Source organism: Schistocerca gregaria, chromosome 4 (assembly GCF_023897955.1).
Source record: "Schistocerca gregaria isolate iqSchGreg1 chromosome 4, iqSchGreg1.2, whole genome shotgun sequence".
NCBI classification, from domain to species: Eukaryota; Metazoa; Arthropoda; class Insecta; order Orthoptera; family Acrididae; genus Schistocerca; species Schistocerca gregaria.
In genome coordinates, this window is record NC_064923.1 from 309984547 (window position 1) to 309998404 (window position 13858).

The 13858-nt window shown below is 38.7% G+C and overlaps 1 protein-coding gene across 1 annotated transcript in view; it reads left to right on the forward strand.

Moving 5' to 3' along the window:
• LOC126267003 (copine-8-like) overlaps positions 1–13858 on the forward strand; it is a 113833-nt gene that overhangs the window by 69138 nt on the left and 30837 nt on the right. Inside the window, exon 3 of the mRNA XM_049971764.1 lies at positions 11824–12054. Coding sequence (XP_049827721.1) covers positions 11824–12054 — 231 coding nt within the window. The remainder of the gene's footprint in view (positions 1–11823; positions 12055–13858) is intronic.

Sequence of the window (13858 nt, forward strand, 5' to 3'; positions counted from 1 at the left end):
ATTTACGTTTCTTCTGAGTGTCCGTAGCACTTTGTTTGGTTTCACATGTAGATTTCCTGTCTTTCCTTTTTAATTCGTAGAATTTACCAGTCAATAAGGGGAATTCAAATGGGGAAAAAAGACAGATGGAAAAAGTAAGTAAACTGTTTATTACATCAAAAATAATTTCCAAAACTGATAATACATTTATCCCACTGAGAGATGAGGCTGTCAATGCTTTCATGGATGAACATTTGCATTTGCCTATGGAACTATGATGGTAGGTGTGCACCCCTTCACCTGAAGCAAATCGAAGGTCATGAATTTTTTTCTTCAGGACACCAAAAACACAGAAACCACCAGGGTACAGATCGAAACTGTATGGCGTTTGTTTAAGGGCTTCCCAGTGAAACTTCCGCAGCATAATCAAAACAACCTTAGTGACATCTCTCACAGATATATGGAGAGTTTTAGAGAGAACATTATCTATTTTTAAATAATGTAATAAGTTAGAGTGGTTCTGAATTGAGATATTAATGGATAGTTAAAAGAAAATTAAATTTTTTTGTTAAGTAACAGAATTCACGCATTTCGTAGATGCAGTTCGTGTCTCACCTGTCACAAAAGTGGCGATACTGATGAACATATTTCCTGACATTAGAAGGTATATAGAAAGATTGGGGGGGGGGGAGGGGGGGGATGTGAGACTTGTGCTGTTTTATAGTTCTATGACAAGATAAATTTGTTTGCTCCTGTTAGGACACTGTGACTACCAGAATGTTGAGACTGATTCAGTTTCTTTCTGTTTAACTGTAACTAGATTGCAAATAGTGCCTGATAAATATTTCAAACCTATGAAGGTTGGCTTCAAAAAGCATTTGCGGAGAGTAACAAGGACAACTGCTATTCAAGAAATTGTGTGTCAGGTGGGTGCTAAGATGTGTGACACCATAGGACACAAAACGAAATGCTTTGGAGCGACACGGACAGGTCAGAAGCAGTATCACCATGATGGTGATGAGTTCCTTGACAGGATCATCTCGGGTTATGAGATGGGGATTTCTGCCGTGACTCCGGAAACCAAGCAGCAGTCAATGCATTGGCATCACAGTGGATCTCTGGTCAAGACGAAATCCCGACTGACTGTGTCAGTGCAGAATGTGGTGTGCAGAGTGTTGTGGGACAGGAAGGACATTCTGCTCATTGACTTCCAGCTCAGATGTGAAACAGTGAATGCTCACTGTTACTGTGAAACAATGTGGAAACTGTGACAAACCGTTCAGAACAAGTGGTGTGGAATGCCTACTGCGGGTGTTGTGCTGTTCTGTGACAGTGCTCGTCCCCATGCATCTCGGTGCACAGCAACTGTTTTGCAAAAGTTCAGGTGGGAGTGTTTGATCGTCCAGCATACAGTCCTGATCTTTCTTACAGCAATTTCCATCCTTTCTTGCACCTCAAGAAATTCCTGTCCTCCAGCAAATGTTTCGACAGTGACAAAGAGCTGAACACGACTGTCAAACACTGGTTCCCTTCACAAGTGGCAGCCTTCTATAACACAGGAATACAAAAGTTGATCCCACGATATGACAGAGTCTCAATTAATTTGGTGAATACATCAAAAAATATCTCAAACATTTCTGTAGCTGTTGCCAACAAAGTTTATCATGTAACTAAGTTGTCTTTGAATAGAAAGAAAGATAGGGAAACTTACCATTGGGACGCGCCTTGTACTTGCTACTATACAACACTCAGAATCCCATTCTTATATGTCCATCACTTTAGCAGTGGATTCAAACCACCCCAGTGCTCATACGTAGATGCTTTAAGAATTTCAGCCAAGGTTGTGTGTTGTATAAGAGATACATATATAATAGGCCAGTACCCATTTTTAATTTTAGAAGCCCTGAGAAATATCCCACTCAAGCATTGCACGTCAGTATGAGACAAGGAAAAAAAGCACTAAATATTGTTTCTGCCTTACTGATTTCAGTAAATTGGGCACAAATGTAAAGTCAAGAAAAATAGTTTTTGTTCTTATTTAAATGTCTTTCTTTATGTAATTTCTGCACATAGTAAAAATCTTTTGTGTGTGATTTCACTTTTATTTCCTTCTATATTTGAATTAGTAGTCAACCAGCACTATATAATTATATAGGCGTGTGTGTGTGTGTGTGTGTGTTTGTTTGTTTGTTTGTTTGTTTGTTTGTTTTCTAAAACACAGAAAAGGGGTATTTACAAATGTTAGCAAAGTTTTCAGTCTTTTTTTATGTTCCTTTCAATGACTCAAGGCCAGTTTTACTTGGTTTGTAGTTACCTTTACTTCTTAAATAATTTATGTTTGATTTGTATTATTAAAAGGATAGATTGCTGCTCACTGTAAAGATGTCACTTTGTGTTGCAGACGTGCACAACGAAAAGACTTACAGACATTGAAAACTTTTTCAGAAATGATTACACACACGCATACATACAAGCAAGGACACCTCATGCCACATGGCCATTTTCTTTTCATTTTGCTTGTCTGTAACTGTGTCATCTTTACAGTGAGTAGCAATGTACCTTTTCATAAAATTGTTAACATTTCAAATTGAACTCTCAATTGTTTGTTATGTTTGAATTGGATTATTTGTTCTAGTTAGATACAGAATTCATTCAGTAGTGTTAGTTTCAAGGAACTTATTGCATATGATGCTCTTAACTTATAGCTGGACTTCTATTCAGGCATTTGATGAACCCTGTTAGATGAAATTTGGATCTGCTTTCTAATGCCATCTTTGATAATGTTACGAAAGGAAAATCGGATATTGTGCATCAGTGCGATAGGTAACTTTTAAAACTTATCTTAGTTTCTTATAATAGACTCAATATGTTTTAAAGATACGTAGTAAATGTAGTATTCCTTTAAAATATTAAACCTGACTTGGTATAGAATGAAACATAGATACTATAATGCATGCAGGGGCTGCATTTTACCTAATATTCACGTAGTAGTAACTTTCTGCACCACACTACATCTCATTTAACTAGATAGAATCCAGGGAAAGTAATAATAATAGTTATTTGTTACTCTAACTGAGGAGAGATGAGAATCTTCCTACGACCATGAAATGCAATAGCAGCTGCAGAATCCTAAGAAAGAGGAGGAATAAACCTGAACAAATGTTTTCATTGACCAGGTACTGCAGTTAAGTTTAAAGAAGAACAGATGCGTTGAGCTTTTGTAAAGAACTAACCCAGGTCAACAGCTACCAGCCAGTGGAGCCGCTGCTCTTAGAACTTAGTCATCTCTGTTAGGTTGCTCTTCGTCCTGCTGCTATGTTTATATTACTAGGCACAGTTTTTAAGTACGCTATCTGAAATTTTGCCTTGTTCTTTTGTGAACAATGCTGTACACTTTTTGTTGTAATAAACATGATGTGAACTGTTTTTTAGTGCTCTTGAGCTGCCAAATTTGTTTCACTCTCTTTATTGACATATATTCATCTACAATACCTGTTTTTATCTATATGTGTACATTTTAACATACAGGGTGCGTTCCGAAAGTAATGCAATTATTTTTTTAAAAGTAATTTATTGAACAGATTTGCACAAACACTTAAAATTCTTCAAAGTACTGTCCTTGGGCCTCTACACATTTTTCCCAGCGACTCTGCCATGACCGGTACGCGCCCTGGAAGGCGTCTTCTGGGACCTCTCGCAAGGTCTTCGTCACGGCGGATTGGATCTCGTCTATGGACGAAAAACGGGTTCCTTTCAGGGCTGACTTAATCCTAGGAAACAAAAAGAAGTCAGCTGGGGAGAGGTCAGGACTATAGGGGGGGTGGGGCAGCGTTGGCACCTGGTGTTTGGCCAGGAACTCGCGGACTCGTAGCGCGTTGTGGCAAGGCGAATTGTCGTGATGGAGTTGCCAGGTAGCGGAGATGTCCTTTCTCGTCCTGACGACCCTTTTGCGGAGTCTTTCCAGCACATCCACGTAGTAGGCAGCGTTAACTGTCTGTCCTTGAGGAACAAACTCCTTATGGACCACTCCTTTGCTGTCGAAAAAGACAATGAGCATTGTTTTCACTTTTGATTTGCTCATTCTTGCCTTTTTGGGCTTGGGGGACTGATCAGTGTGCCACTCAGAGCTTTGGCGTTTTGTTTCTGGGTCGTATTCAAAAACCCAGGTTTCATCACCAGTGATGACGTTGTCCAAATAATCAGGTTCAATTTCAACACGTTGCAAAAGTTGACTTGAAATTTCCGCTCGGTTGGTCTTTTCGTCTTTTCCGTGACACGGTCGGCGCGCAGAGGTTTACAATAACAGACGTCCTGCCGCTTCCACAGCTTGGAGAGCACTGAAACCGGTTTCGCGGCAAAGCTTAGCGTCCCCCCCACCTACTCCATGTGGCCCGCTCCCACTCCGACTACTAGGAGCGGCGCGGGAAATTCAGTTGCATTACTTTCGGAACGTACCCTGTAAGGTTACACTTTTTCAAATATTCAGTCAGGTGATATTGTCCAAATGCTGTGAATTAACCAATGACATTACAGGAATGATATAAACCTCTCTTAAAACAACTGAGTCTCATGGTTAGCAACCCCACTGAATATGTAAATGGCTGTTCAGGTGAAGCTACTGTCAGTGTGTACCCATTGAAAATAGGCCACATTCCATTAAGTTGCTGTACGCTTCCTCATGCACTGTGAGTTATTCTTTGGTGGGCAGGTACCTTGAATGCAAAACCTAAATAAGCCATACTAAAAAATACTTCTACTGATGATTGTTAATTGGTGTTGAGAACTAACATGCAGCTTGTTACAAGAACTGGAGAAGCTAGCTCATTAGATAATTGTAAACTATAAAAAGTTATGATGTGTGTCTCACAAGGGGAAGGCCTCAGACACGGCCAAACGATTCGGCTCAAATTTGGCAGGTTGCTTGTGTACAACCTAAAACGAACACCCCTGAAATTTTGAAAAAATCGCCCCTAAAAGTTATGATGAGCAATTGACTCAAAATTGGAGGGATCGATAGATAATTGTAAACAGAGTCTTTTTCATCATCATGTATGCGGTCCGCAAACACAAACTTTTCCAGAAAAGAGGAAATCTGAGCCGAATCGGTTGGCCGTGTCTGAGGCCTTCCCCTTGTTGTCAGAAGAAATTGTTTTTAATCATAAGAAGTAGAGTCTATTTGGTGAAGTTAAGTGTTCTCATTTCATTTCAGATACGTCTAGAGAATTTATATGTTAATGTATCAGTACAGAGACTGCAAAATGGGTCACTTTCAGGTACAACTGCTATCTCTTGGGCAACTACCCGCTTGTTAAACTGGAATAATGCAACACCTTGGGTGTTGGTATGATGATCAGTGCATAGAACTCGTGCGCATTCCTGAATCAGAAGTGAAGGAAGGTTATAAAAAAAATTAGTTTACTGCATATTAGAAAGAAACATCTAACTTCACTTTTGACTTCGACACTTAAACATTGCCATGTGATATCAAAGTTGAGTTTGTCTTACAGTATCATCATATATTCCAAATTAGGGTGCCACAATGGTAAAAACTGTGGACATGTCACTCTTGAATGTAGAGGTGCAGAAACGTGTGTTAAATGTGTCTCCATGGTAAATGAAAGTGAGATACTGTGCGAAATCCATAGCTCAGCTAACAGGGTGGTTTGGGGTAACAACTGCTTTGAGCTCCCTTGTTAGAAAAAATAGAGTTAAGGTTTGCCAAATAAATATGTTGTAATGGTGTGTGAAAATCATTTCATTTTAAGCATGCCACAGCTTTTACAAAGCCAATTGCTGGGCCCTGAGAAGACATTACTAAAGATAATGCAGCACCACAACAATTGCCAGTTGCATGTGTAATGTGTTTTGTATGACTTTGTACACAACGTTAAAGAGATGTGCGCTACAGAGTGGTGCAGTAGCTGTCATCGTAGGAAAGCTGGACAGGATCAGAAATGATTAATGAACAAGATAATACAATAAACAGAAGAACCACTTAACTTGTATTTCTCTAATCTTATGAAGGCTCATTACAAATAATGCAGCAAGAAACAGAGTCCAGCTATCACAATATTTACAAGGATGAGGCTCACTGCACTAACAAAGAATGATGGTGTTATAGTGAAGAGGCTCCAAGTGCAAATGGGGCTGGGCTGAGCAGCTGCTGCCATCTGTCCTTTATTACGGCAGCAAAGGGTGCTTGTAGCCTGGAGCCACTAGAGGTGTGGCTCAGAGAGTGTGTTCCTTTTCTAAGTGTAAGTAAAATGACCTTGATGGTTACATGGCTGAGGGTGTGGTGGTCACATTTAATGACAAAACGTACCAGTGTTCACCATTTCCCGTAGTTGCAGTGATCTTGAAAATACATAAAGGTTCTTAGGTATCTTCTTAGACAACTCTACCAACAACTTTATGGTTGAATGTTGGGTTATGTACTCTGTTATAAAAGTCTTTTTAACAGTATACTATAAAACAAAAGTAAGAAATTGTAAATATCTGAAAATTCAAAATGAAATTTTAGAAAATCGAATTGCTTCGAGCTGCAGAAGGTGACTGGACTAAGAACTGAGGCAAACAACCTTGTAGTTCGGGCAACCATAGTCATGAGTCTTCATCTTGGGTATTAATAACTGCTTCAGCTGTATTTTGATCCTTTTTATCACTGTACCACTACTGTTTTCGTCACAGTTAAAGCCACATATTCAGGTGACTTACGATCAAAACATAGACCGGAAAAGCTCGGAATCTTTCATCCCAACATTCGATGTCTGTCAGATACAAAACACCGCTAAATGACAGTATGTCATGAATTAAAAACTGCTAACATCCAATTTAGTGGATGGGTCCAAAGCAAATTGTATCATAGTGGCACTTCTCCATCCATATGGAACTGCGTACAGGGGCGCGGCCATGTGCTCTGTCATACTGAGTTCGTCTCCTATAAGCGGTTCCATATAATTTGGAGAAGTGATCACTATGATAAGATTTGTTTTGGACCCATCCACTATATTGTATTTTGGCAGTTTTTAATCCATGACATACTGTCTTTTACTGGTGTTTTGTATTTGACAGATGACGAATGTTGGGATTAAAGATTCCGAGCTCTTCCACTCTAATGTTTTAATCATATGTCACCTGAAGATATGGCTTTAATGCCATGAAACTGGTAGTGAATGCAATAATAAAAAGGATCAAAATACAGCTGAAGCGATTAGTAATACCCAAGATAAAAACTGAGGAGAAGGTGTAAATTTAATCTTGGTGGGAATTAAGGTAACCAGTCAGGGTAGATTTGAATAACCAGCTTCATTTTGTGGGCACCAAATATACACAGACTTCTCTCTAACATGTGCAGAAGACAGCACAGTCAGTCAGACTGTACCCTATCAAACAACTGTTTTACAGGAGATGTAAAGACTAACTGACAGTTAACTGATGAAATTAATCAGAGGTGAGAGCTCTGCTAGCATATAATAATATGAAATGGCAATTCTGATAATAGAGTATGAGATTCAGAAGCACTCAGATCTGGGCAGAGAGACTGCTGTGAGTGTATCTTGCAGAGGTATAAGGCAGATCTTTCTTCTTTGCCAATCTCTTTGACTCATGGCAAGTTAGTGTACCATGGGAAAGGTTTACAGAGATCTTACTGTCATGATTTCTTGGGACATTTGTATTCTGTAAAGGAGTATTGGGAGTTAGTGGAGTTAGAAACCTCAGGCAGTGGCTTCAGGCCACAGGCACACCCAGCTACTTCTGTGCGTGCACCTTGTGGCAAGAAATTTTTTCTGGACATTGCTAACAACATAGATCATACTGCAACTTTTACTTTTTGTTTAGGGATGTTTAATTGGAAACAGGGAGTGTAGTACTGAAACTACTAACAAACATTATCACAAATGACCTCTTTTGGTTAGCCTGCATGCTTCTGTAAACATATTGACAGAAAAATGAACTCATTGTACAGTGGCAGTGAACACTAAAAATATATGTTAGCAAAAGACAAGTATGATTTTCAGTACTGCAAATGTTGTTCTATAGAACCGTTGTTCAATCTTTACTGTTGGATGCATTATTGTTTTCTGGATGCCCCTTTTGGTTTCATCTTACATCCTGTGCAAACATCTATAAAGGCAATAGAATAGATAAGTTACTAATTGAAGGAGTAATCTTCCTGGTTGCCATACAGCCCATATCAGGAAAGGAAATGGTCAGGAAAGATCAGGAAATTTTTCTCCTTTTATGGAAATGGAACAAAGTGTTGTTCTGTTAGGTGCTGGGGCTTAAAGAAATTCAGTCAGCATAGTGACAAGAGTGATCCTAGGGACACTGTAGCAAACTGCCTCACCTTGTACATGCAATCAATTTTCTGCTGAACAGAAGGGTTCTTGGGTCAGTGTGAAATTGAGTGGCTGTAGGTACAGAATAAAATGTTAAGACCCAGTAAACTAATTCCCAAGGCTCAAGGAATGCTTTTGAGTCAGTAGTTGCTTTATTCTCCCTTTCAAGCTGTCGACAACCTCTGGTTCTTTCAATGTGTCAAGACCCATAGCCTTCATTTCTTAGTTTTCCACAGTTTCTTCAGTTTTAATCTTCAATTTATAACTGCTAAATTATGGCCTGAGTATATACCTATCCCCCGAGTCCATGTTCTACTCCTGTTTTTCCTTCTCTTCCTTTTCCTACTGTTGAATTACAGTGCTCCCGTAACAACTATATTTTTGTCTGCCTTAATTACCTGAATAATTTATTTTATATCATAGTACATTTTTCAATTCCTTTATCATCTGCAGATTTAGTAGGTATGCAAACTTTTACTACTGTGATGTGTGTTAGCTTTCTGTCTATCGTGGCTATGATAATGCATTCTTATTGCCTTCTTTCTTGTTTAACCTACTCGTTCATTGCTCCTGTTTGATGTCGTGTTGATGACCTTGTACTCCCTTGTCCTGGAATCCGGTTTTTCCTGGCATTGCACTTACTTAATTCTCAAAATATCTAAATCCAACATAATCATTTCTGTTTTTTAAAATTCTTTAACTTAGACATCTCATTAAGGGCTCCAGCACTACATGCTTAAATCTGGAAAAGTCAGTTTCATTTTTCCAGTTGACAACATCCCCCTGAGTAGTGCCCACCTGTAGATCTGAATGGGGGACTATTTCACCTGCAGGATAATTTTAACCCAAGAAGATCCCATCATCATTAAGTCGTATAGAAGAGGTAGATATTTTTGGGAAAGTAATGACTTGTTCTCATCCATTTGCAATACCAACATAACAAGGCCATTTTGGCTAATGTTAGAAGTCCAGATCAGTCAGTCATCCAAACTTTTGTCCCTGGAACTACTGAAAAGGCTGTCACCCTTCATCATGAATCATATTTTTGAGGCCTCTCCACAGATACTCCTGCGATATGGTTGCTCTTCCAGTATCACTGTGTGTAGCGTTGAGACACATGAGCCACTCCCCCCCATGGCAATGCCCACAGTTCGTTAGGAGGTAATTCCAGTGCCTGCCTTCCAGGCAATGCTGGGTCAGGACTGATAATAGGAACAACCAAATGAAAAAAGTCACTTCAGTCTTTTGTTGGAAAACAACTGACTCATTTGGTTGTAGTTGCGCATATCAGTTGAATTATTCATTCACTCTTTTGAGTGAAATTAGTCTATGAGAGCAACTGTTTTTGAGTTTCTAAATGTGTTGTTTAAAATTTATGTGTGAGAAGTACTAAAGAGGGGAAAAGTAAATGCAACCCAGTGGGAATTGCATTGGCAGATAATAAAACTATGCTCTCTCCTGTTTGATGATGACTGGGTGATAATTGATGAATGACTAGCTGTATTCAGTGGAAGCCTTAGAAAGAAGTGGAGCTTAAAAATAAATACACGGAAAACTGTCAAACTATAGGTCCCTCTACATCTGGATAGGTTAGTCAGTTGGAGAATGGGAATGATGGCATATCGCCCCCTGTGGACTGTACCTAGAAAAACAACAGTGATTTTTAAACAAATCTCCATGTTTGTTACTTTTTTTCCTTCTTTAAATTCAATCAGACGGAGTAATAAGGTCACAAAGCACATTAGAAGCCCCTTATAATGAGATTGTCAGGTGACGTGTTACTCCCACAGTATTTAGAGATTGAGCTGTGTAATGACAAACTGCACATGGAAAGTGAGGAAAGACAAACACTCCAACATTATACATACTTCATTTGACTTTAAAGAACATTTTCGACAAACTTCACTCAAATGTTGACCAAACAATAATATGAAATTCAGTATGGTATATAAAGTACACTATCAAATACAGTATGATTATATACAACACTGCTTGCAAGCTACATTATGTAATTATTTTGCTGCTTGGAAGATGTAATTCAGCTTTCTTTGGCAGGTCATTTCACTCAGTTTCTTTAGTTTGTATTATTTTATGCTCACCCAGAGCTTAGTTTGGTTTGGTTCACTGTGGTGGTACATCCACATAATCACTTTATTTATATTATCCAATATTTTGCACATACTGGGGACATCATCTATACATTCTTCTTCAACTTCACCATCCTATTCTTAGACTGCTTCACTTCTTTCATTTCAAAAAGCATCAATAATATCCTTGTTACCTGTGATCTCCGCACTTGGTTCTTTCTGTCTACAACTACCCAATGATTCATGTCTCGAAGACCAATACTGCACTGTAGAACATCACATGCAGACTGATGTCACTAATATTGAAGTCTATGTCACTACAGTGTTCATCTGTTGCATTTTCTTCAATGGAACACTTGTTCCAGCAATTCTTAGTAGTGGTTGGTCCGATGCTTTGCCATGCCAGGCCTACTGAATATGCAACTCTCTTAAAATTTACAGATTTTAATAACACCTCCAGTTTCTCATCTGAATTTACTACTGAAGTGAGCAGTTGACTGTGATAATGAGCCTTAAATGCTTGTATGATGCCCTGATCCAGCAGCTGAATTAATGTTCCATCTTCTGATTGCAGCACGTTAGCAAGTGCATGAGTCAGGAGGTTGCAGCAGTAAATTATACTGCAGAAAGGCTATATTTTTTCAAGTTTATAAAATGTACTGCAAAAATCATTCATCAATGATATTTTATTTTGGAGGACATGTTTTATACTGTGTTATATCTAAATCATCTATGTAACGGACCATGGCACATCAAGTTTCTATTGAGGTATACACAAAACAATAATAGAAAGCATATGTGTATTTCTGTCATAAGCTTGGGACTTAAAGAAATGGGGGGAAATCGAAGTCAACTTCCGTCCAGGCTATTTGATTACTTGAGAGTAAGTGCTGGTTTCTCAAGATTAGACCATGCCAGAAATTAGAAATAAAAAAAAAAAATTATGAGAGTGTGAAGGATCATTATGAAAAGTATTGAGAGGAGATGTTACCATGTGTTGCCATTTAGAATGAACAGATCATAATAGACAACCAAAGAAAATAAAGAGATGGCCTCTACAGAGAAAAGTGAAATGATGTTGACTGCTTAGGACATATCAAAAAAGTTTTGTACTTCAGGAGTCACCAAGAGTGGGATGGGGAAGACCTCAGATGTTGAGAGGTGTGAAATGGCATTAGCTGTAAGCAAAATATCTCTCTCTCTCTCTCTCTCTCTCACTCTCACTCTCACTCTCACTCTAATTTTATACACACCATATAATGAAACACAGCAGAAGAATGTCACATTTTCCAATTTTTTTATTATGTTGAAAACTGAACCTTTGCAAATGGCACTTATCTTATAATTTACTTTTCAGCAAAATAGCAGCCTGAGGAACTAACAAATTAATCTGATGATTTTCTTTTGTTGCCGTCCAGGTTCAGCTTCCTCTGCAATCAAATGCAAGTCAACCTGTGGGGGATCATCAAAGCTTTGTGGTTGTTACTTCTGAGGAGCTCTCATCCTGTAAAGATGAAGTTATTCTAGAGTTCAGTGGACACAACCTGGAGAAGAAAACATTTCTGTTTTTCTTTGGACATTTAAATCCATACCTTGTATTCTATAAATCAACCGAATCTGGAGATTTCTCTGCAGTTTTCAAAACAGAGGTTTGTACTTATTCAGTGAACTTTATGAAATATATAGGTATAGTACATTGTGTTAATAGGCTTACACCATACAGGAGTATTTCCTTGCATCTTTTCAATGCATTATTTTACTGCTTTTTCAAGTTCTGAAACAAAATTGATTTTCACTTATCTTTAATACACAACCAATCAAAATTTAGTTTCTAGTTACTGTCTCCATGATTTATTGTGGTATCGTAATATTCACTGCTGGCCATTGAAATTGTGACACCGTCAAGGCGGCATGCAACAAATGTCAAATTGGCATAAATGTACAAACTTGGATATTCAAATTATTAACATTTCAGTGCAGTGACACACTCTAGGTTGGAGTAGCACTGCCTACTTACTGTACATAAGAAAATTTTATGCAACAGGATTCTCATTCTGAAAATGCATTTGAATGTTGGTTGTTTCTGAGAAAATCATGTTATGCCCCTTGCAAGGAGGGGAAATGTCTACAAGCATGTGTCAAAATTTGAAAACGAAGAGTATAGTGCCCATCAAGTCTGCAATTTATTGTTTAGCAGTATTGCTGCTCGCATTCACAAGGCTCCCGTGACTGTCATGTGAATATGGAACAATGGTTGGAGGAGGGTCATGTCCAATTCCAGGCAGGATTTAAATGGCACCAGGTGATTAGCACCCGATACAGCAGATGTGTTTTTGATCAAGCATACAGGACTGTATAGGTACTTAGTCGTTTGCCCACATGAATACTTGTCTTGCTAGAGACAGTGTGACGATGTCTGAATCACTTTGAACTGTTAGCTTGGTAACCATTGTTATGGCTTCCTGTGATGGAGCAACAGAGAGATGTCCCCAGTGACAATACTGGAACACGAGTGGTACCGTGCCATCTTTTCAGATGGTCCTGGTTCTGTGAACGGCATCATGATTGATGTATGTATCCATGTGTGGAGGCTCCAAGAAAATTAACATTTCCAGATTGCATTCAACATTGTTATACCGCCCCAGTACCTTACATAATGGATGATACAGTGGATACACAAATGATCACTTCTGGTTTGCATAACCAGTAATTAAGGAATCAGGCATTACATTTCTAACTTGTTAAGATCAGTTGCAGTGCCCTATCTCCAGGGTCTTAATGACAGTATCTTTCAACAAGATAATGCAGCACCAAATGCTGACAGTTCTGTTCTGACTTAGCCTCAGTGCAGGGGTTTCTCAACAGTTGCCCTGGCCTGCAAGTTTACAGGTCTCTCACCTGTTGAAAACATCTGATCATGAGTTGCTGAGAGACTGGTATTGCATCACTCACCAGCCACTGTGATTGATGAATCCTGGCATATACACTGACCAGCATGAAAAATGCAACGCTTCAATTTTGTAAAAAAATTAGTTTAAATTTCATTCACTTTTATGGCACTAGCCATATGATAAAATATTTTGATACAGTTTAGTTAGATGTTTAATAATGAACAAAAGATAATTATAAACAAATTAAGCCAGAGGTGCAGAAGTAACACGAATGAATTCACACTTGAGCAAATTGAGGTAGCTCGTGAAGGTACTGCGCCTTTATTTTGATTTTCTGTACTTCGCTTCAGGCTTCGTATTGCACCTTCAAAAGCATGTATTACCCCCTCTTGCACCTATCACATCATCTGAGCTTTCAGGCATGCTCCTGATTAACACTGCAATGTCCTCTGGAGGAATCATATTCCACACTTCTAGTAGGTATTCCCATAGGTCCTGTAGGGTCTCTCATTGGTGCTGATGAGCACTTCTCCGTAGCTGGTCCCATACATGCTTAATATGA